General features: G+C 55.7%; 1 protein-coding gene across 10 annotated transcripts in view; it reads right to left on the minus strand.

Moving 5' to 3' along the window:
- The window catches only part of DGKD (diacylglycerol kinase delta), a 111,624-nt gene that overhangs the window by 13,946 nt on the left and 73,865 nt on the right, over window positions 1-23,813 (minus strand). For all 10 annotated transcript variants that reach the window (XM_047871420.1, XM_047871425.1, XM_047871424.1 and 7 more), the window contains 17 exons: window positions 23,662-23,764; window positions 22,879-23,041; window positions 20,133-20,241; window positions 16,465-16,604; window positions 14,788-14,872; window positions 13,553-13,647; window positions 13,348-13,447; window positions 12,998-13,271; window positions 11,609-11,755; window positions 10,621-10,749; window positions 9,100-9,196; window positions 6,082-6,192; window positions 4,075-4,171; window positions 3,727-3,834; window positions 2,522-2,635; window positions 1,349-1,483; window positions 873-1,024 (listed from right to left, as the gene is read on the minus strand). In XM_047871420.1, the coding sequence (XP_047727376.1) occupies window positions 873-1,024; window positions 1,349-1,483; window positions 2,522-2,635; window positions 3,727-3,834; window positions 4,075-4,171; window positions 6,082-6,192; window positions 9,100-9,196; window positions 10,621-10,749; window positions 11,609-11,755; window positions 12,998-13,271; window positions 13,348-13,447; window positions 13,553-13,647; window positions 14,788-14,872; window positions 16,465-16,604; window positions 20,133-20,241; window positions 22,879-23,041; window positions 23,662-23,764 (2,159 nt within the window). The remainder of the gene's footprint in view (window positions 1-872; window positions 1,025-1,348; window positions 1,484-2,521; window positions 2,636-3,726; window positions 3,835-4,074; window positions 4,172-6,081; window positions 6,193-9,099; window positions 9,197-10,620; window positions 10,750-11,608; window positions 11,756-12,997; window positions 13,272-13,347; window positions 13,448-13,552; window positions 13,648-14,787; window positions 14,873-16,464; window positions 16,605-20,132; window positions 20,242-22,878; window positions 23,042-23,661; window positions 23,765-23,813) is intronic.

The raw sequence follows: 23,813 nt of genomic DNA on the forward strand, positions 1-23,813 counted from the left end.
TGGGGCTGCCACAGGCTTTGAGGGGACGAGAACAAAGACAGAAGGAAGCCAGAAGCGGGTGGCACACCAAGGAACCGAGAAAAAGTGTAAGAAGCAAAGCCATCAGGCCCGGATACTGATTTGGTCACGGGAACGGGGGCTGCAAAAGTGGCGCTGGCTGCTCCAGACAGAGAACTCAGCACGGGGCGTGCTCTCGGGGGACCCAGAAGGACCCCGAGAACCAGAAGTGCCCACAGCATTCCCGGGAGAGCCGCGGGCCAAGAGCCTGACGCCTGGGGAAAGGGCAGGGGAATGGCCCCAAAGGGCGCACAGAGCCCAGAGCCCGCAGGGCAGCGATGCTCCCGGCGAGGACAGCGGAAGAGGAAGCCACAAATGGCACCACCGAAGATGGCAGGATGTGGCGGCCGAGAGACCCCTCTGGAGTGAGGCAGGCCAGCAGCAGGCACACCGGGGAGGTGGGGAGGATGGAGAGGGGCAGAGGGACCTCTGTGCTCCAAGTCTCATGGTCCCAGGAGCCACTTCTCCAAGGCAGAGTAAGAGCAGGAAATGCCTCTGGCTGTTGTCTTTTTTTGTTTTTTAAATACCTACAAGGTGTTTTAATAACAAACCTGCTGTCTGGGATAAAGGAGAAGAGGCAGTAAGTGAGCGATTCTGAAGAATTCGGGATAGGTTTTAAAATCTGTGAGCTGGCTCTGAAAACGCCTGGGGGTTTTAGGCCTCCTCTACATACACCCCGAGCGATCTCGGAAAGTCACGCGAAATAAACCCCACCCGAGGGCCAGCGGAAACCCCAGCCGGGCCCTCGAGGCGGCGGTGGCGGCCCAAGGAAGACCCGGAGGGAGGCCCAGCAGGCAGGGAAGGCGAGGGCCCACCTGTGGATGAGGGCTCCCGCCGCCTGCCCGAAGTGGTCCATCTGCGTGGCCTCTTCCTCAGACAGGATCTCCGGGTGCAGAGAGAAAGACGGAGGGCGAGGAAGTTCACACTTCTGCTTGTCTTCCCAGGACTTGAGGGTGTTCTCAAACGCCTAGGGCACAGAAACCTGGTGTCACACTGTGCGACCCTCTCTCAAGAGGCGAGCACGTGTTCAACCGCAAACGCTGCTGGGACACCAGCCGGACGACAGCCAGAAAAGGAGACACAGACTTCTTTTTTACACTGAGGAGGGCGAATCGTCCTGGAAATTACACCCCTGCTCACTTAATCTCTGCGTCTGAAAAAAGCAAATTCCCAGAACAAAACACTGGAAACTCCAGGTCTCCCGACAGGAGGTGCACAGGTGTGCCTGCAGGTGAGCCCCGGGACTCACACAGGTGAGTCCCTCTGGGTCTCCGCACGCAGCCCTTCTTACCCTATCTCTGGTGAGCGTCTGAGCCCGGTTCTTGTGGATGATCCGAATGTATCCTGGAGGCTGGACCCAGGCCTCTCCGTCCACTTGCACAGGTACGCCCTCATCCCCCAGGATGGAAATCTTCACCGTGCGACACTGAGAAACCACCACAGCTGTGACTCGTGCGCCGCGCTGAGCCAAGGAGCTAAGGCGCTAGATCTCAGCCCTGCAGGAGCCTTCCTGTCCCACACGCCCCTGCACGAGCCAGCTGACATCTGGGGTGATGCCGTGCTCACGGCCAACCACCACTGCGGCCAGAGCATCCCTGTCCAGGGCACAGCTCATGAAGCCCAAGGATCTGTCCCTCCCCACCATCCCCTCACCCAGCACGGCATCTGTGACCGCAGTGAGACCTCGGTGGTCAGACACGAGCACCAGGCCCAGGGTGGGGACTCACGACCAGCAAGAGCCACAGGGCCCTGCTCAAGTGCAAACACTCCCAGAACAGGGTAAACCAGTCCCAACAAGTGGTTAGCGATGTACTGTTTCTCTTTTCAACAGAGAACACTGCCAAAGAGTTCGATCATAAAATTCAAACACCCTACGCTCCGCAGGGACAGACTGAGGCAGGAAGGGCCGTAACATCACAGCCTGGGACTTGGGTGGGCTAGGGAATCAGCCTCCCTGCTTCCTTGTGCCTAAGAACACTGCCCTCCCCAGCCCATCACCAGTAGCAGGGAAGCCCCTTCCCCTTCTCCCCTCTCCAGGTGGGCCTCAGACCAGCCAGGCGAGGCCACACTTTCTCCACCGCTCCCGTAGGCTCGGCCTCCATTCCCAAACTCAGGATGCAGCTCCCGAAAGCTGCAGCCACGAGCCGAGTTCAGTGGGGCCTGTCTCATCTCATCCCACCTCAACATCCCACCTCAATACGGCTGGCACCCGCAGAGAAAGTCATGGCAGGGGGGCTCAGGCAGGATTCAAGTTGGCCCCCGTTTTGTAAGAGTGTTTGTTAACTGTCAAATACAGCAGGTGGGGCCGTGGGCGGTCCTGGAAAAGCACCCCTTCTCCCGGGCTCTGTGCAGCAGGAGCCTGCTGACAGAGGAGACTGGTTCTGGGCCAGGCCCGGCCTTTCCAAACATGCGTGAGCCACGCTGCCTCCCACGTCCCTCCCACCTGCGGGCCCACGGCCGATACCTGGGCGATTCGGTGATGCTGCAGCCTAATGACGCGAGAGACGGCCATCTGCATACTGCCAAATACAGCGACCACCTCCAGAATCTTATCATCGAATGACGGAGCTGCAAAAGTCTGAAAGGGCCAGTGTTAGGAGCTGACCCCTGCTCCAAACCTCCCTGCACAGCCCTCTGTTGTTCACTCTCGGGGCTGCTGCTCTGGTTACAGATAGGTGCACGACTCGGCTGGTGTGTCCTGAGAAGCAGCTGTGGTGTGACTGTGTCATTGAGGGGGTTTCTAGTGAGACCTTGACTAGAACCAGCTGCCTGGGACCAAATCTCTGATCTGCCACTTTCTAGCAGTATGACCTTGAGCAAGGTACTTAATTTTCTCATCCTCGGTCTTGGATAAAATTAGCGTGTTCCCCGAGAGGCTCTCAAGAGGACTGAGTTAATGCACGCACAGTGCTTAGAACGGCAACCGAACATCTTTCTTGTTGTTAATTTTCAGTAATCTCTACACCCAATGTAGGGCTCAAACTCACAGCCCGAGATCAAACCACTCCACTCACTGAGCCAGCCCGGCACCCCGGCAACCAGAACATCCTGAGTGCGCAGTTCACGTTCATTATTTTGTTAGCTATTACGTACAATGGAAGCTGCATCCGTGGTTAAAAGCAAACACTTTCCAAAGTTAAGAGTAATCCCAGACTTCTTCCGTGGATTACACAACCCCACGTGGGCTCGGACTTGTCTGCACTCCGCCCACTACACGCCGTCAGAGAGCTTCCTCCACACCCGTCTCCCCGCTAAGCCTTCACATGTGCTGTTCCAGCAATTACCTGGAACAGCCTCTGCACCCTCCCCTGACCGGACCCGGCCAATCCTGCGTCTCCCTTCAGGTCTCAGTGCAGATGTCCCCTCCTCTGAGAAGTCTGCCCAGACCACCCCAAATCGGAGTCGGGCCTGGCTGCTGGCATCACACCTGTGCCCCTGACCACATCTGTCCTGCCCGGCCTCTCTTCTCACGAGCGGGGGACCATCTCTGTCTCGTTCTCCACTGTCCTCTGACCACTTGCACAAGGGAGGAGTTCTACCCACACCTCCGCACCACCCTCAGAGCCCCAAGAGCCAGAAGGCTCCATCAGGGCCTGAAGTGGTGGACACTCCTTGAAGGGATTACCCACACCCAGCTTGGGCCCGGCCACCCAGAACCCCCATACGTACATCATCTTCCTTGGTGCCCCCCCAGAAGTTGGTCCCTCCGGCATAGCTGGGAATGTTGAGGACAGCAATCCCCTGGAGACTGGGGAGTGGGATGGGTCTCCCGTCACACTGTGCGGCAGAAATGCCGGAGAAGGAAACAAGGGAATGACAGCATCAACCTGGTCCTTCTTCACCAGCAGCCCGCCCGCCCGCCCGCCCGCCCGCCCGCCCGGGGCGGAGAAGGCCACCACCACAGCTGGGCTCTCACTGAGGGACCTCAGGGCAGCGGGACCCCACACCCAGCGAGGAGAGGGGCTCACAGGAGACCAGGCGGGCCCTGGCCTGCCTGCAGGAGACCCTCTTGCTCACCTCCAGCAGGACCTTCTGCTCCAGGTTCCTGTAGGTTCTGTGCAGCAGCTCTTTGGTTCCAAGAACTCCGTACCACATCATGTTCTTGGTCCGGCTCCTGGAGGTGGAAAGCAAAGAAGTGACAGGACCCCCGCTCTCTTTATACAGCTAACGGCAGCCACCACCGCAGCCGCAGGAAGACGTCCCATCGCACAGCAGTCAGACTCGGCAACCACTCACAGCCCCGACATCTCAATAAGGAAGGGCGTTTCCTCATTATGTGCCGATGTAAGATGTGCATAAAGAGACGTTTAGGGATAGAAAATTCTGCTGAAAAGTAACATTCCCAAGAAAGTAATTTTACCTAAAAAGGTAAAAAAGACATTACAGAACCTCACAAAAAACCGGTAATGATTTTTTTTCCAGCTAGAAAATTATGCTTAGCATAGAAAATTTGGGAAGTGCAAAAAAGCACAAAGGAGAAAAAAAATCCTCCTAATCCCCACAGCTGTGCGTCCTGATGGTAAAAACTTTGGTGTATTTCTTCAGTCTTTTCTAAGTCTTTGACTCACGGGGGAAACAGCCAGTTTACAGTCTGTTGACCGACTCTGCTCACTTGGCCCTGCACCCTGCGTCCAGACGCCGGACTGATCACAGCGGGGCCTTTCCCTACGGGCCCTTGTCCACTTAATCCCTGTGACTGGACCCAGCCAGTTCCCAGTCCCAGGCTCCGTAAGTCACGTGGCAGTGGCCCCTTTGCACACACCTCTTTGCAAATGTTTCGTTACTTCTTAGGATAGACTCGTAGAAATGGAATTCCTCTTAGACCTTTTCAAAGCTCTTGATACAAACTCAGGGATTATCCTAGCAGGGGCCCACAGTTCTAAAAATGTATTGCACGTGGCTTTGTCACTCACTATCTTACTCTGTTAAATTGCACGCATTTTCATGCCTTTTCAGTTATTTTTGAACTAACGGGGGCCTTTTTAAAGGAGTCGGGCTCGCCATCATGTGCTGAACAACAGAGATGTCCCTGGGGGGCTCCTGAGACACTTTCCTCCACTCAAGAACCCCAGCATTCAAAGGTTTCTTGAATTCTTAAGCTTGATTTTGTTTTCTGAGAAATCTGCACCTACAGAGCACCTGGGTGATCACCAGGGCAACTCCTTAGGTGTGTGAGCCCCTCCCACCCAGCTCTCCCAGCGTCCCCTTCCAAATGACAACGGCACCAAGGAAGCAGGGGGCACATGGACGAGATGGGACGACGAACAAGTTTGTAGGCTCTCCAGCAAGGGGCCCCGACTCCTGCATCAGCGGCTGTCTCTGGCCAAACTGCACATCAGCTTCTCCTTTGCCAGTTCTAGAATGTCAAAGCCGAACGGTCTCCTCCTCCAGGTGATTACTGAAGGGTGGGGTGGGAGGCGCTAACTCCCTGCTTCACTTCTCGTGTTTTCCCAGGGGAGACGGAATCTCCACCTCAACCCAGGAGGAAGCTGCCCATTTCTCTGCATCCCCTCCCCAGGCGGGGAGGGATGAGTAGACGTCATTTAGGGGGAAAAAAGGAACATCCCCAAGGACACCCCTCGGGCCTCTCACGTGGCTGTCTTCCTACAGAGGGGTCTCTCCTCGTGGGCGTGGTGGGGAGGCAGCCGGGCCGCCCCCAACGCCGCCGGGGTCTCACGTACCTGGCACAGTACCCTCCTAGCACACTTTGTCACCTGTCCCTCTACAGCACCACCACGACTTACGACGCAGACCCTTCTGACTGACTGCAGTCACTCGACCACACCAACCCTGAGGGCTGGAACCCCCCTCCAGGCTGGCCTCCCAGACCCCCAGCCTGGTCCCACCCACATCTCGTGCAAGCACCTCTCTTTCCAACAACGAGGCACCTGGTTTTCACATGTGCCTTCTGCCTCCGCGCTCTGGACACCCACTGCCTCGCTGACTCTAGCGGTCCCCTCGCTACCCGGAAGGGGAAGCGAGGACGAAGGAGCAGTGTGCACACAAGCCCGCCACACCGCCTACCTGCACTTCTCTGGGTGCTCGTCACGCTTGTTGTTGAAGTCCAGGGATATCTTCGCATCCAGGCCGATGCCAAAATAATTGTTCATGACGCACTTCTCCGTGTAATACTCTCTGCAAAGGGGGTTTTGGACCCATGAGAACCGCAGGTGGCTTCACAGCCTCCCCCTCCAAGCATTTCTCCCTGAGGGCAAAACTCATGGCTTTTCCTTCAGTAGCAGCTTTACTGAGGCTCAACCTCACATACTGCCTGAGGCGCCCACTTAAACTTAAGACTCTGATATTTGGTTGAAATTTTTTTTAATGTTTATTTATTTTTGAGAGAGTGAGACAGAGCATGAACGAGGGAGAAACAGAGAGAGAGGGAGACACAGAATCCGAAGCAGGCTCCAGGCTCTGAGCTGTCAGCACAGAGCCCGACGCGGGGCTCGAACCACAAACCGTGAGAACATGACCTGAGCGGAAGTTGGACATTAACCGACTGAGCCACCCGGGCGCCCCAGGACTCGGTGATTCTTAACATATTTGGTTGTGCACTACTATGCATTTTAGGGCATCTCATCACCCCAACAGCAAGTCCACAGCCCTTCGCCATCAGCTCCCAAACCCCCCCACCAGACCTGGCAATTCAGATCTGCCGTCTCCATGGTGTGCCTACTCTGCCAGGTTCGTATAAACGGAATCCATGAGCATAATGTTTTCAGAACGCATCCGTGCTCAGGACCTCATCCCTGTTGATGGCCAAACAGCACTCTGCCGTAGACACGTGAGCACCAACACGCACGCTGTCGTGGACATGTTCTCACTCCTCGGTCGTGGCCCCCCAGGTGCTCTGAGCCGCGTGGAAACCGTACCGTGAGGAACTACCAGACCGGGTCCCAGAGCAGCCGCGCCATCTCGAGCTCCCACCAGCAGCGTGAACCTGACCATATCTATGGCACACGCGCTCTGGCGTCTTCAACCCAAGGCCTCCCAACACGCCTTCCTTCCCGAGATCCGATCAGAGCAGCGCATCCCAGGCCCGGGGCCAGCACCGCCCTTTCCCGAGTCTGCTGCCCACGAGACTCATTTCATTCCAGCTTCTCGGCCTCCCCCGCAATCACTGTGGCCACCAGGGCTACACTGGGGCTCCAGGGCCCTCCTTTCCTTCCAGGAGGCTGGCTGAAGGAAGGAGTCCCTGAGCCTCCACCCAGAGGAAGCAGCAAGGAGGAAAGTCCATGCCTGGCACTCCTGGGCTCTGCAGGGAACACGTCTGGGGTCAGAACTCGAGGTTTCAGCTTAATTTCAGGTTAATTTCAGGTTAACAGGCATGTGCAGCCTGATTTGGGAAGCCATCACCACATGGACGTGTTTTTAGGACACATCTAATCCGAGTGCCTACCAGCTTAGTGAGAACAAAGCTCAGGGAGAAACTGTTTTCTGAAAAGACGACCACGTGCTGACCAGTATCTACAGGTCCTGGGAAAACGGACAGGTCCAACTCACAGAACCAGCATGGGGACAGGGGAAGGGGGATGAGGAGACCGGGCGCAGGGGCCTGGGAAGTGGGGGATGGCCAGGCCCCAGGGGCCACCACAGGCAAAGGCAGAATGACCACAAGTCTAGGGGCCCCAAGCTACAGCCCCAGCACACCGCCCTGCGCAGAGGGAGGAGAGCAGCTGGCCTCCCCGGGTTAGGCTCCCGCTTCCTGAAGCAGAGAGGAGGAAAAGACACCGATGCTGCCAGGTGCGGGACTTCTGGTCTCAGGGGAAGGGAACAAACGAAATACTTGGCTCAGGGGGCCCTGTGTACGCTGCTCACGGAAGGCTGCGGCTCTGGCCTAAGGAAAACGGCACCAGGGAGCGTCAGGACCAGAGCCCCGTGGGGCAGGCAGGAGGCAGTGCTGGGCCCGGGACAGGGACACTGAGGTGCCCGGGCAGGCCAGAGGCTGGCAGCAGGTAACTCCACTGAGGCCACCCTGGCAAATCGGGGTGGCAGAAACGGCCACTCTGCACACTTCCAGCTCTGCTCTCAGAACCCACGGAGTCCGTGCAAGCTGCGCATTTCTGTCCCCTCCCCCAGCATACCAGACACACGCGACTGGGAACATGCAACCCACTGCCACCGGCCACACTGCCCAGAACTTGCCATCAACCAGCAGAAAGGGAAATCTAGAAGACCAGATTTTCAAAATACCGTTTGTCTCCATAACGGCCTCCATACACACAAGAACGAAGTCCACTAAACTGCCTCGTCAAAGTCCCCACCACCTGAGAAACAGGGCAGAGGACATAGCACCAGCCCACAGAGCAGCATCGAAACTTCTTCCCTGTGATGGCAAACCTGGGACGGTATCTCCCAGATTTAGCCCACTGCAGCACCAATAGGGCAGAGCGGGGGAAGGAAGGATGTCGGGACAAGGTGCCAACGCAGCACTAGCTGGGTACGGGAGAGCGACAGTGAGAACAAGGACCAAGTCAGCTCCCAGCAGGAGTTTCTGAACCTGCCAAAAACCTCAGACCAGGAGAGATGTTCAGGAGCCATAGACGTGTGACCTCATGGGAAGCTGGGATGAGCCGGGACAGGCTATGCCCATCACACATTTCCAACCAGACTCTTAGCTGAGGCATTTCTAGGTTTTCCTTATCAGCTAACCAAAGCTAGAAAAGGACAACCTAGTCATCTGTATACAAATTCCTCTGGCCAATGCCAAATCTATTTTCTGGGCTCCAATATTCTTTTTGTTGTTGTTGTTGTTGTCTGTTTTTAACATTTATTTATTTTTGAGAGAGAGAGAGAGAGAGACGAACGGAGACAGAGGGTGAGGAAAGGAGGGGCAGAGAGCGAGGAAGACACAGAATCTGAAGCAGGCTCCAGGCTCCGAGCTGTCAGCACAGAGCACGACGCAGGGCTCGAACTAAGGAACCATGAGATCATGACCTGAGCCAAAGTCAGACACTTAACCGACTGAACCACCCAGGTGCCTCATGGCCTCCAACATTCTTTTAACATCGCGCTCGCCTGGTTTACCCCCATACTCACAGGTTTTCTGATTCCGAGTTAAAGGGATCAGCATTAATTAACAGGCGACTGATGACTGAACCTCCAGGCAAGGAACCAGACATCCCAGCCCGAACGTCTGTAGAGGAGAGAACAGGAAGAGACAGCAGGTTGGGATTCGATGAATTAAGAGAAGCTCATGTCTTCAAGGCTAAGGGACACATACTCTAAAACACTATCGTGACTAAATATTTCTACATAACGTATAAACAGATCCAAATTTTGACATCTAAGTGTTTCAGGTCAAAAATCACCATCATAAAGCCATATTCATGGAGCAAAATCAAACACGGTAGATAGTAGAAACCATCACCTAAAAGTTCAAAAAACAGCTTAAAAAGACGGTTCTCATTACGTGTAAGAAGCTGCATCAAAATGATCGCTCAGTACAAGTAATCTTAGCGTTCAATCCTACAGCTGCGCGAAGCTAAATTCATGAGACAGAAACATCAAGGAACACCCCAGGTGGCCAGAACCCTCAAGGAACCTGCACCCTTAAGTCACAGGGGTGCCTGAGTGGCTCAGTCGGTTAAGCATTCGACTTCAGCTCAGGTCATAACCTCGCAGAGTTCATGGGCTTGAGCTCCGTGTCAGGCTCTGTGCTGACAGCTCAGAGCCTGGAGCCCCTGGAGCCTGCTCCAGATTCTGTCTCCCTCTCTCAATCTCTGCCCCTCCCTTGCTCGTGCTCTTTCTCTCTCTCTCTGAAATAAACATTAAAAAAACTGTTTTTAAGTTTTAAAGGCAGAGACAGAACCCTGCTTTTAAACCTTCTGCCAATCCACCCCTTCCAGTAACATCTATGTCTCTGGTTAACCAAATATGCCTCGTTAGCCTCGTCGCCCAAGGACTTCTGGACTTTTCTTTCGCTTCAACTGAGATTCACCAAGAAATTGCTAAACCACCACGGGAGCGGATGGCGTGGGCTCTGCCAGGTCCAGGAGGCCTCAGGGGGTCACCTGAAGCTGGTGAAGGGGCTCTTACTGGCAATCTCGGCCCCTGGTGCTACTCCTTCCTTCTGCCTCAACCCTATGCCGGGAATGCTGGGAAAAATGAAGGCAAAGACAGAAAAGTGGACTGTGCCCAACTCCCCTGGTGGCCAGTTGTGCCCTCCCACCATCATGCTAGAAACGATGGGATGACTCGACTGGCTCCCCGTCACAACCCTACCCTCCCCTCTTTCTCAGGAGAACTCCTACTCATCCTTCAGTACCCAGCTCAGGTATTACCCTCTCAACGACATCTTCCTGGGGCCCCAAGCAGCAATATGGGTGCTTGCTGCCCTTTACACTAAATAAGGGCACTTTTCACACTACGACATAACTTTGGAATCCTGTCTGTTTGCCACAGGCCTGTATATAAACTCTTAGAGGACAGGGACCCGGTCACATTCATTCTCACAACTCAGTGCCAAAGCAACAGATCCTGGACCTCGCTAGTTGGCAGCTTATCGCCCCACGTGCACGGCCCACAGACACACTCGGCCAACCCACGGGGGACACTCACTCGAGAACAGGATCTTGGTGTTCAGTGCGGGCAGCCCATCCCGGTTTCCTGACTGGGGAGGAAGAGAGGCAGAACTGCCCAGTGTCAAACTTCCTTTGCTTATCAGCTTCTCACATGGGGATCTGGACACTATAAAATTATAAAACAGAACCCAAACCCATAAAACTGTCCAAAACACAACATTACTCAAGTACTGGAAATGGTCATTAGAGAAACAACCGTTCCGAGGGCTGAGGGGACTGGACAACAGTTGCCAGCCACTGGTCAGCCCCCTGCGGAGTGTGCAAGAGGAAAGAGGAGGGGAACGGGAAGGGGGACAGAGAGGCAAGTGGGCCTGGACGCCCTCTGGGGGGAACACAGGTGCAGCCGAGGCTGGGATGGGCAGGAGGGGCTCGCTCCCGGTCACAGGCGGGGCCCAGTGGAGCTCAGAGCAGATCAGAGCAAACCCCCCCTCCGGAAGACACCTCCCAGCAGCTGGTACAGGCTATGAGGGAGGGGGCTGCACACAGAGGGGAGGCCGTGTCTCTCCACAGCGGCAGTCTGCGCTGGGGGCCGGTCCAGGAGGGAGAAGCATCCCCAGGCAGAGCGCCCAAAGGGCTAGGTGGTGCCCCGGCCAAAATGCCTGGCAGCCTGGCCTGGAGCAAACTGCACAGGTGCACAGAGCTCGGAGGCTGCAGCCAGGAACGCCTGGGCCCCAGGTCGGGAGCCGCGGTGCGCAGAAAGGACCACGGGCCTGAGCCCTGCTGGGTCTGGGGTACACAAGCAGGTTCTGAGGAAAGCGCACGCCTTCCTACGGGGGTCCGACTGGGTCTCCCCCAGGCCAGGGAGGTGGTGCACGGAAACAGGCCATGTGTCTGCGACTTTTTATACTGCCCGTGGCCAAAGCAATTATGAGAAGGCACCCTAAAACTTCCGGGGCAGGCTTTCCCACTACTGCAAACCCAAGGGGCTGATTGATGATGGCACTGGGATCAGGACCGGCCGGTACCTTTGCGGAGGCTCCTGGTCTTGGCAACCCCACAGCTCTCTGTGGGACACACTCTGTCATCCTTCGGGTCTTTTCTCTCTTCCGACTCAGAGAGACCTAAGGTGAACCCCTCCTGTTCTTGGGTCTGGGCGTTCTGCTCATCGACAGCTGCAAGGAAAGAACGCCCACAGCTAAGCACGCAGCCACGGAGTGCGCAGACGACGACGTCTAGTGACACGGCGCCTGCTGTGCACAGGCTCCTCTTGGACTCGGTGAGCTTTCTTCCATATCCTCTCAGCGGAAGGCTCACAGCCCGACACTGCCACCCCGTCCCCACTGTTCTCCGAGTGCCCGTAAGAGTGCCAGGCACCTGGGCATCCATGCGGACGGGCTGGGGAGAAGGGGGAGAGCCGAGGGCTGGAAGACGTGGAGAAGGGGAGTGGAGTGAGGGCACACAGTGCCCAGAGGGGACGTGACAAGGGGGCCTCCGCCTGAGGGTCACACCGGTGCGGGGTCACAACCCGTCATTCTCACTGGAGGACAAAGATGGAGTGAGTGGGAACGGGGTGGGATCTCCGAGGGTAACGTGAGCATACACAGACGGAGAAGGAGACAGTCCGAGTGCGGCTGGAGGCAAGGAAGCGCCCACATCACCGTGCGCCTGCAGCGTTCCCTTCAAAGCTCAGAAACCAAGTCTAGAAAAGGAGTGACCAGCCGGCAAGTCTTTAATCTGACCCAGCCGGTCCCCACCCCCCCCCCACCCCCCCCCACCCCCCCCCCCCCGCCACCGCTCGCGGGCTTGTCGTAGAGTGAGCAGCCTGGCCGCCAGGCCCCGAGTACCATCGGCACCACAGCCTGGCGCCCGCCACACATCAGCCCCCACGGTGCCGGTGCTCCCACGGCTCCCCCACTGCTCCCCCACTGCTCCCACCACCTCCGGCTCGCCGGCCTCCCACCCCCGCCCTCCACTTCCCAGCCTCTCTCTCCATGTCTCAGCTGACAGCCTCAGCCACGGCCCCGCCCCCGCCCTCCTCCCACAGGGCCCGCCCCTCCACAAAGTCTCTGAAACGCTGGGGCCACCGCCTGCCCGTTTCTGCCAAGCTGCGCCCGGGGTCGGGGCAGTGACAGCAGGGCCAGGCCCCTTCCAGGGAGCGGACCCCCACCCATGGACCGGTCTGCATCTTCCCCAGTTGGGGACGCTCTCTGCTCCCTCCAGTCCTTCCATCAGAAGCGAGTGCAGTGCAGAGGGAGAATGTTCCCCAGCAGGCTCTCGGATAACAAGGTACTGCCAGTGACCCCTGGGCACCTGGTTTCGTCCTACACAGTGGGTTGTCTGTCACCGTGTTTGGGGGGAAAGAGAGTGCCAGCGCTTGCCTAAGAAAGTTACTTCATCATTAAGCGACCTACTACCTTTTTCTGTGTGTTCTATGATCTGCCGGATGGCTTTCTTCAGGCTATTGGCTCTGAGCATGAGCTGTTCCCGTGGACGGAATATCTGCGGCCGAGAGGGGCACGTCGACCCCACCGAGCGCTCCCCAGTGGAGCCGCAGCCGCTGCCCGCCCCGTCTCCATCTTCCACCTCCTCTGCGATGGTGGGAGGCGGGGTGGGCAGGGAGGACGAGGCCTGGGACTCATCGTCCAGGGTCTTGAGGAGAGAGTCCAGCTTCTCTTTCAGGACAGAGCACTGGCGGGAAACAAACGGAATGGGGCGGAGTGCTTCTCTGTCCTACACCCTCCCGCCCAGGAGCCCAGGGACAGACCTTCTTGGCCATGACCTCTGACTCCTCTGAGCTCTCTGTGGTCTTCTCGTAGGCCTTCCCCACCCGAGCCACAAAGTCCTTCACCGTCTCGCAGAGCACTCTGTGGGAGGAAACATGGAAAGACACTTTCAGAGAAAGTTCTGGCCGGGAACCAGGCACCCTGCGAGGTGGACCCCCGGCTCCCCCAAAGCCACCGGGCACTCACTTGGCTGAGGAAATCACCACCGAGTGCTGGTCTGAGGTCAGGATTTTAGAAAGGTGGGCCGCCACTGAGTCTTCATAGAAGAGGATTTGTTGCACCTGCAATTACGCCCAGACAGGGGGTGCGGTGACTGAATGCTCCCAGTGAGTTCCTCGCCCACTCTCCCTGCCAGCCCGGGGCCTCGGTCCACTTCACACGCCAACCTGAGATTCGCCAGTGCCGGCTCAAAGATTTCAAAAGCTTGCCCAAGCTGTGGACAGACAGATCTTAACAAAAAAGGCCACGCCAATAAAAGCCTGCAAACAGCTCGTGCTGCTTTTAGTCTGATTCCACACGGCCAGCCTGTGCTGGTCACTGCAGGCTTTCATCGCAGCCCCTTACGGCAGCAAGGCGGACAGGCAAGGCCTCACTCACGGAGGTTCCATTCACAGCGGACAACACGTTTCTCATTCTGGCTGGGAACTTGGCCCTGGCCCCTCTCCTTCTCTCGGTGTAAATTACCCCCTTCGCCACTGAGCGCTGCCTGCTGAAGCGGGATTACTGTGCGACAAACAGGCCCTAGCCCGGGGCGAGCCAGACGGTAACTATTTTGGTCTTTGCACGTGCATCCTTCCTCTCTCAAAACCTACAAACCGTTCTCTGCTCATAGGCCCTAGCCCAACGTCCCTAACCCTCCCGATAGGGAGACAAATCTTGGCAGAGTGTTCTCTCCGCTCCGCCAGCTCTTCGAGTGGGGAGGAGCACAGCCGAGGGCGCCGCGCTGCACCAGCCTGGGCAAAATCTAGGCCCTGAGGGGACCGTTAAATCCGCAAAATGAAGAGAGGAGTTGAACACTGAACGAGCACAGCCTAACTGCATGGGCTGCAGGAGGGAGGGTGGCCACAGAGGATGTGGGACTAGAGAGAGCGCCTGGGGCCCGCGGGGGACAATGGCAGTGGGGGCGCAGCCTAGGCAGTGTCCAGTGCAAGAGCAGGAAGTCCTAGGAGACTGTCATGAGGGCCCCCAGACCCTGGGGTAGCGCCAGGAAGCCCCCAAGCGACCCCGAAGCCCGCGAGGCAGTCAGGATTCACTCAGGTCCAGCGCAGCCCTGGGCTGCCCCTGCCCCCCTGCGGGTCTGACCTAGGGCAGGACGTTTAAGGAGCGGCTCATCACCAAAGGGTGGGGGAGGCGGCGAGAACCGGCGAGCGGGCCGGTGAGATAGTGCCGGGGCGGGGGGGTTAGGGCGCGACAGCAAATACCTCAGAGCTCTCGCTGAAGTCCTCAGTGCCGGTGGAAGAGGAGGCCGGCCGGGGCAGCTTGGTCTCGTAGGCCATGACGCTCCACCTGCACACATGAAGGCGGCTCTCAGCAGGTGGCCCGGCCCCCAGGCGAGCCCACGGCTCGCCCTTCCTCTCAACTCTGCCTCCCTTCCCTTAGCTGACAACAACCATCACGAACAAGGCCCCGCAGCATCCCTGAAGGAGGGGAAAGGGATCCCACAAACGACCATCTGCCTCTGCGAGGAACGGGCTCCCCTTCTGCAGGGTGCGAACACCCCTCGGCCAGCGGCCAGCTCGCCGGGGTGTGAGCGCTCCACAGGCACCGAAGGCACACACACCTCCCTAAAGAGAGAGGACGTGGCAGGGGCAGCCAGAGCGTGTGCTCAGACTCACGCTGTGAATCGCAACTACCAGATCCTTCCTGAGACCTCGAAGTGTTTTCGGTGAAACCAATTCGCCACAGGCATGTAGTTAGCAGGCTTCCCCACAGCTAACTCAGAACTAAAAGTAGCTCGCTCAAAAAGGATGCCGAACTATTTTTAAACCCACACAGGACAGTCACCCAGAACTTCAGATTCTTCTGGGAACACAATACGGGAACGTGGGACCACTCAGCCATGCGACAAGGGCGACTCTGCCGACAGGTGTCCGAAGGGGGCAGAACCGCCTTCTCCAAAGCCCTGAAGGCCTCTCGAGACCGGACCACTCACAAGCGCTCGCTTCCTAATCTGTTCTGTTGGCTTTTACCTTCTGCTTAATCTGATGAAAAGTTAAAAACTATTAGAAAAAAAGAATTCCTACTCAGGTCCAATTTTTTCTCTTTTCAACAACAAAAAAAAATATTAGAACTGACCAAACGAACGAACTCTAATCTCTCAACAAGAGCTGGGATTATTTTTCTTTTATTGACAAGAAGAGTAAACTGCTCAAGTTCACGCAACTCCCTGTGACAGGGCAAGGATTTACATCTCAGAGCTGTTTCACTTTTTTTTTTCTTTTTTTTTTTTCAACGTTTATTTATTTTGGGGACAGAGAGAGACAGAGCATGAACGGGGGAGGGGCAGAGAGAGAGGGAGACACAGAATCGGAAACAGGCTCCAGGCTCCGAGCCATCAGCCCAGAGCCTGACGCGGGGCTCGAACTCACGGACCGCGAGATCGTGACCTGGCTGAAGTCGGACGCTTAACCGACTGCGCCACCCAGGCGCCCCCTTTTTTTTTTTTTTTTTTTTTTTTTGTTTCACTTTTTTATGTCTTTTACTGAAGTATACTTAGCACGCACTGTTATGATAGTTTCAGGTGTACAACATACTGATTCAACACTCCTCATTCAGGTCCAATTTCTACAAACAGTTGCACAGGACCCATATTCAAGCATCCGACTGGATGGCTCAGTCGGTTAAGCATCTGACTTTCACTCAGGTCATGACCTCATATTTCGTGAGTTCAAGCACCATACTGAGCTCGCTGCTATCAGCGTAGAGCCTGCTTCGGATCCTCTGTCCGCCCCCCACCCCACCCCCGCCTCTGTCCTTTCTTTTTGCGTGCACTCTCTCCCTCTCTCAAAAATGAAAGAAAAGAAAAGACAAGACAAGACAAGACATACACCTGGTCAAGGTGGCCTGCCTTGTTCAGCACAAGTACGCCCTCCACTCACCGGTCCAGCATCTTGGTGCTGGCTCTTTCTAGCTTTTCCAAGATCTGCGGGAGCTGGGTGTCATCATCACAGGCTGAGCCCCAGCCTAGCACACGAGCCAGGTCGTTCCCTGTGCCGAGGGGCAGCACTCCCAGCTGACACTGACAAGACACAGAGGAGAAGACACAGCATTGAACACCCTCCTTCTCTGGTTACCTACAACGGTGGTTAAATCCAGCAAGAGGTCTCGTCTACAGTGGCATGGCGCTCAGGCTCTAGGCAGAGCCCGCTGGACAAGACAGGGGATCTTCTAACCTGAGAGATGATTCCAGAACCATCTGACCCACCCTCTCCCACACCCATTTCTCATCCTGACACTTAATCCTCTAGGACCTCTCTGACGTAGATTTCCAAAATCTCCTCCCTTCCCCTTTTCACTGTTCTGGCCACAGTCCTGTCCCTCCCTGTGAGTATCTGAACCCCACAGAGAATCATTCTCTGAGTCAACACCACCTCTCCATCCACTACATCTTACTAATGCCAAGTTCATCTTCCAAAAATATCACTAGTGTCCTTTCACCCCACTAAACACACCTTCAGTGCTTCTAAGTTCTACCAAAAACAGGTGCCAGAGCACCCACAGTCTGGTCGCCAAACCTGAACATGTGCCAACGCCCTGCCTACAGCCTTCCGCCAGACCCTCCCCCGAGCAATGGTGGGTACTGCTCAGGCCCGACCTCCACCTGGAACTCTCATCGGGCCGGTTTGGTCTCAGGGAGCCCCCCAGACACTGGATGCCCAGAATCTCCACCTCCAGCCCCACCACGCAGCCTGTGAAAGAGCTATTGGTCCTCCCGAAGCACAGCCTGTGGCCACCCACCCTGACCACCCTGCCAGGGCCAGCAAGTCAGACAGAAGGCCCCGCATGCCCGAGGGTGAGAACAAGGAAGCCCAGCAAGCCACGAGGAGGGGACCTGGCACTGGAGCCTTAGAGAAAAGGAGCGGGCAGTGCAGTGAAGGCACAGCGGTGTTCTAGGCGGAGAGGTGACCCGCCTGCCAAGTCAGGAGACAGGAAGTCAGGGAAGCAGAGAAGGAAGAAGGAGCCACACCCAGGGGGCTCTGATAACCATGTTAAAGTCTAGACTTTATCCTCAAGCCAAGGAGGCGTCAAGGAATGTGGAGGGGGGGGGGGGGGGGTGGTGAGTGGCACTGCCCCTGGGGGAGGTCCCCGTGGAGGAGCAGACAGACAGAGGCCCAGGGTCAGCTGAGGTGTACCCAGCAGCACACAGTGGGTGGCCTAGACACTCTGGGGTAGCAGATGATCCCAGTGATTCACTAGAAATGAGGGAGGGCGAGGGAAGAACCCAGAGCAACTGTCAGATTTCCGGCCTGAGTGCCTGGTGGATGAGATTTTCAGACTCCAAGGAAAGAAATGAGGGGTAGGTGGGGCTGTGTGGTAGGCTCGGTGCTGGAAATGCCAGGCTTGAGGCACTACGAGGCATCTAGGAAGGCAGGAGGGCAGCCAGGAAAAAGAGAAGGGTGAGAGTGGGGTCTCAGGGAAGCCAGGAAAGTGAGGGACTGACCAAGTGCCACAGAGAAGCCGAAGGAGCTGAATGCTCACTGAACTCAGCATTCTGAATGGATGAAAACAAATGACTGGTCCCCCCCCCATCCCCCCCCATCCTCTTGACTAGTGATAATGAACTGACAAATAATCCTAGAAGTCACAAAACTTAAAATTGGGCCAAGTGTATTAGTCCAATTTCACCACTAGGGAGCAGTATGTGCTTGAGTTGAGCAATTCACCTGCACAGGCCTGGTTCAGACTGTCCACTTTCCAACATCATCCTGAGCCCAGGGCTAAATACAGACCACAAAAAGTTCAACCAGAGTCAGGAGAGAAAGCTAAGTCTCTGAAAAATATGCTCAAGTCAGGTAGAAGATCTGGGAAAAAATTATGCTGAAAGCAAATGACAAACTAGGAAAAATATGACCAACAAGGAGTTTATATCTCTAATATAACAATCCTTAGAAATCAATTTTTTAGGGCCACCTGGGTGGCTCAGTCATTGTGCATCTGACTTCGGCTCAGGTCATGATCTAACGTTCAGTGAGTTTGAGCCCTGCATCAGGCTCTGTGTGGACAGCTCAGAGCCTGGAGCGTTCTTCAGATTCTGTGTCTCCCTCTCTCTCTGTCCTTACCCCGCTCACACTCTCTCTCTCTCAAAATAAATAAACATTTTTTAAAAAATAAATATTTAAAAAAGACAAATACCCAATAGGAAACTAGGCAAAAGGGGCACCTGGGTGGCTCAGTCAGTTAAGTGTCTAACTTCAGCTCAGGTCATGATCTCACAGGTTTGTGAGTTCAAGCCCTGCGTCAGGCTCTGTGTTAATAACTCAGAGCTTGGAGCCTGCTTCCAATTCTGTGTCTCCCTCTCTCTCTGCCCCTCCCTACTCTCGTTTTCTCTCTCTCCCTCCCTCCCTCTCTCTCTCTCAAAAATAAATAAAAATTTTCAAAAAAGAAACTAGGCAAAAAACATGAACATGTGATGCATTTAAAAATCCATGTATATTGGGGGCATCTGGGTGGCTCAATCGGTTGAGCATCCGACTTCAGCTCAGCTCATGATCTCACGGTTCGTGGGTTCGAGCCCCACATTGGGCTCCGTGCTGACAGCTCAGAGCCTGGAGCCTGCTTGGGATTCTGTGTCTTCCTCTCTCTCTGCCCTTCCCCTGCTTGAAGGTACACATGCTCTCTCTCTCTCTCAAAAATAAACATTTAAAAAAACGTTTTTTTTAAATCCACATGTTGACTTCAACAGTATTAAATAAAAATAAAACATATCTTTGCTTGTCTACTTAGGCAAAACTAAGAAGGTGAACAACACTGAAAGGGAAAGGCTGGTTTCTGTGGCACCAGGAGCGTGAAGGGGCGAGGCCCCGGTGGGGAGCAGCCTAAGGCACGGAGAAGGAGCCAGAGCGGGTAGGCGAGCTAACCCAGCCGCATGGCTCTGCCTGATGGAAAACCGTCGCTGGGCTATTTACAGACGTGGATCACAAGGCAAAACACAGTAACAGAACAGCATGGGTAATGGGAGTGTGTTTACATTAAAACCGCATCCACCTTCTACCCTATGTACACACATACATATGTGTATGTGTGTCGATAGGAGGTCTCAAAGACCGTTCTCAAGACGTTAGTGGCAGTGGTTAACTTTGGGGAGTGGGTTGAGGATGACAGAGCAGAGAGTGGAAAATGAATGAACACTTTTCCAATCAGGAAAATCTACTTTTAATTTAATAGCAAAACAACAACAACAACAAAAATCCTAAGTCCCGACTTGATGCCCAAGTCTACCTCCGCCCCCTCCCCCCTGGCAGGAGGCACGAGGCAGCAGATCTATCGCCATCCAACAAAAGCCAGCGGGGGCACCTCGGATGGCAGCCCCAGCCCCACCCAACTTGCTCCTGCCTGGGACCTCCGGGGACAGGAACACTCTCTGGTAGTTCCCTGTACTTCTAGCTGTGAAGTTCCCATCCCCACTTCACAGCTCCTGGGCCCTGCGAGGCCACCAAGCTACCTGCCCTTCCCTCGGAGCCCTTGGCTGTGCCCTGCCGAGGGCCATGGGGCATCCTGTCACCGCAGCATCCCTCTCCCCTGGCTGGGCCCCTCCACGTCCACGCACCTGTTTGTGAAGATTGAGGCTGTCAATCTCAGAGAGCACCCAGCCAACGCTGCCATCCCCACCACAAACCAAAATCCGGAATGTGTCAAACTTCTGGAATAAGCGTAAGCTGCAGAGAAAAGAGAAAGTCAAAGAAATGAGGTGCGTTCTAAAGGACAAATGACGGCCAGTCAGTCCTGCCCCGAGAGGCCCCACCTGCACTCGAGGCCGACCTGCACCCCTGCCATGAATAAGCCTCGTGGAGCCCGTGCCCACATGTGCTGAGGCTCAGCCCGCAGGGCCGCCCACCCACACCTCTGCGCCCACTGCCCCTCACTCACATAGCTCAGGAGCCCCAGGCTGCAGGACTGTATGGGCCCCTCCGTCCTGGGCAGGAGGCCCGTCCCACTCCCCGCAAAGCTCATCTCCGTCTCCCTCCTGTGTTCATCTTGGTCGCCCCCCCCCCCCCCCACGTGCATGGCCCTTCAGGACACCCCACAGCCTTCTGCTGATGCCCCACCCTCCTCCTGAGACTTTATCCACGTTTCGGCTTTCAGGGGCCACACAGATAGCGATGACCCTGAATGATGGCCTCCAGGCCTTCCTGAAGGACGATACCGGCACCTGTCTACCAGAATGCACCAGCCAGTGTCCCATGGGCACCTCCTCGTCCTAGGCTTCCTTCCTCGGGGAATGGCAGCACCATCGACCTCGGTTACAGGCCTAGACCCCATCGTCCCTCGGAGTGCAGCGCCTCTCTCGTAGTCGCTACAAGAGCCTCCGACCTACCTCATGTCTCCTTCGGGCACCTTCAATTCGTGCCACCAGCATGACCTTCCCAAAACAAGTCTCATCCAGGGTCTAGCTTTAGAAGTTGCCACTCGCTTCTAGGAAAGGTTCAAACCTCTCAGCCAGTGCCACCTGCCCCCACTCCACCAGCCACCCCACCACGTCCACACCCCCTACACACACAGCACCCTCTGTCTAGTAGGTACCCTGCCTCCCTCTCTGCCATTAAAACACTAACTCTCCTCAAATGCCAGCTCAGCAGAGAAACTGAGACTCTCCAGTTTAATTTATATGCTTCTTTCCTGGGTTCCCAAAAAAGGTGCCCATCAGCCTGGCCAGGGACAGACTGCCCGGTCTTGTGACCTTGACTACCTGTATGTGTGCCGTGCACCGTGAAGACAGGGACCCCACCCCACTCAGCCTTGCGTCTGACACAGAGTCCAAGCCAGAAGTCCCCCAGAAAACAAGCAGGGGTGAGTGACACTGCACAAAACGGGTATACACAACAGAGCTGAGGTTCTGAAGCAACAAGGCTGCACCTGACCTTCAAGCGAAATGGGCAGGGGGCGTTGCCTTGGGAACACTGGCCTCTCTCGGGCCTTCTTTCTCTGGAAAAGACGTGATACGTCCAGGTTGGAAATCAGAAAAATGAAGCCGTATCTCCAAGTTTCATGGTGAGGAACAGGAGGTCAAGGCTGCTTCCCAGCAACCGGAACTTACTAAACCAACCCCCGCTGCACCTCTGCGGGGGCTTCTGAAGCCGCCTCATCTCCAGCTGACTCCTGCGGGGGCTTGGGGGCTCGCCAAGACGAGCACACGGCCGTTCCCTGATTGTGCCGTACGGCTCACCGTGTCCCTCGTCACCCCCCAGCACCCACCCAACAACCCTGGGGCCGTGCTGGGTAACAGCCGGCCCTGTCTGGGATACAAGGGCTTGTGATCCTGCGCCTGTCCCCTTTTTAACCAAAATGACTCTTTTTTTTTTTTTTTATGACTCTTTATCAAGCCAATAGTGAACATGCCCCCGCAGTCCATCGGTCTATCCGCAGAAACCTACGGAGCACCGCCTCTGGGGCACAGGCTAGCAAGCTGCCCTTTGTGACTGTTCCCCAACAGAGACTTGCTCCCAGGGGGCAAAAGCAACATGCCAGACCCCCACGGGCCAGTGGGCACGTTCCTCTCCTCCGCCAGGCACCCAGGCTCCTGTTCCAGCAACATCTGGCTGCAAAGTAGCACACTCCGAGGAGCCTCGGAGGCAAATGCACACCAGAGAACGCGTTCTACTTTCCCCGACAGACTTCCTGGACAATCCCCCTTCCAGGCAAGGCTGCCTCTTAGAGCCGCTACCTTGAACTGATGCCGCCAAGCACAGAGGCTAAGAGTTCATTCAAATGACACCATTTACAGCAGCAGATGTTCTCCACAAACTGTACAATGTGCACAAGTAGGAAGAACACCCATCAGACCTCCAGCTGGCAGATAAAAGGCATCAGTAGTTTGCCCCATACACTGGACTTCACATATCTGCATGCGTCACTGCACCTGTAAGGTAACAGACCTCTGGTGCCCTCCCACAATAAGGGATCTCCCTGTGGCCTCACCGGAGAAAATATCCTCCTTAGTACTATGCACCATTAAAAAGAACGAGGCAGATCTGTAACCAGTGACATAAAAACATGTCCATGCCGACACACGCAAGGAGCAGGCGGTACACAGGAGGCAACGGTAGGTAACCCGGCTTAAAAGTGCGTCTGCACAAGTGAAACACGCTTTTGAAAGCTGGAAAGCCCCGCAGCTGTACTCGCTGTTAAGCGTGTGTGCCTCCGCTGATGGAATCTAGGGAGGGGATGGTTCAACAAAGACTATTTTCATCTCCTGTTTAAATTTTTCTGTATCTTTGAATGTTTTCTTCATAAGCATGCATTATCTTCAAAATTGTTTTGAACTCCAAGAGAGATCGATTTTGTAAGCTTCCTACCCAAGGTGTGGTCCTCCGTTCATGAGGTCAAACACTTGGGCAGGGTTCAGCAGCTGTTTGAATCTTCTGAGGAACTTCACACCCTGGTTATCCCCACTTTTGGAGTTGACAAAGACCAACAACGGGCTCGTGCAGGACGGAGGGCACGTGGCCTTCCAGAAGCCTGGACATGAGAATGGAAAGGGAGGGGAGAAAATCAGAGGGCCATCAAAGACTCCGGGAGCACAGTCAATCATATAAAAAGCAGCAGACACCCCAAAGAGACCTGTGACTTACACATACACGTCCAGTCACCAGCAAGAGAGCAATAAACAGATCTCCACATCGCCATTCCCTACGAAGAAGGACGGGAGTCCCATCCGGTTTGACCTTACGTTTACATGACCGTGCACCTCACCACTGTCCTTCCCTCTTGCTCTCCGTCTGGAGGAGCTAGTTCCCCCAGCTTCCCACCTTTCTACCAACACCTGCTAGCATACATCATCATCTCCCATCTGGACAGTGAGCAGGTACGGAACAGCACGCTGACCACTTCTGCCGCCGGATAAGCCAGCACATGGGACAGCACGAGTGCGCCGGCTCCCGTCCGCGTGTGGCCCGCAGCCATCAGGACCCCGTTTACCACCTCTGCACATATCTTCTCCCCACAGCGGCCCGGCCTGACCTGTTCCTGACCACATCCCCACATCACCAGTGTGACCAATGCTGGCATGGCAGAGGGGAGAGGGCATGGAGAAAGAAGGCCAAGGAAACAGGTGAGCCAGGAGAGTGTGAGGCACCCACCGTCAGAATCGATGCTGTTGAGCGCTGTGGGCGGGATGACCGACACCTTACACAGGCCCAGCGGACACTTGGTCTGTAAGGACTCTTTACATGACGTGTGCACCTGAAACAAGAACCCACGCATGACAAGGGTCACCGCATCCCCCGCGACT

The sequence above is a fragment of the Prionailurus viverrinus genome, chromosome C1 (genome assembly GCF_022837055.1).
Source record: "Prionailurus viverrinus isolate Anna chromosome C1, UM_Priviv_1.0, whole genome shotgun sequence".
In the NCBI taxonomy this organism is placed as follows: Eukaryota; Metazoa; Chordata; class Mammalia; order Carnivora; family Felidae; genus Prionailurus; species Prionailurus viverrinus.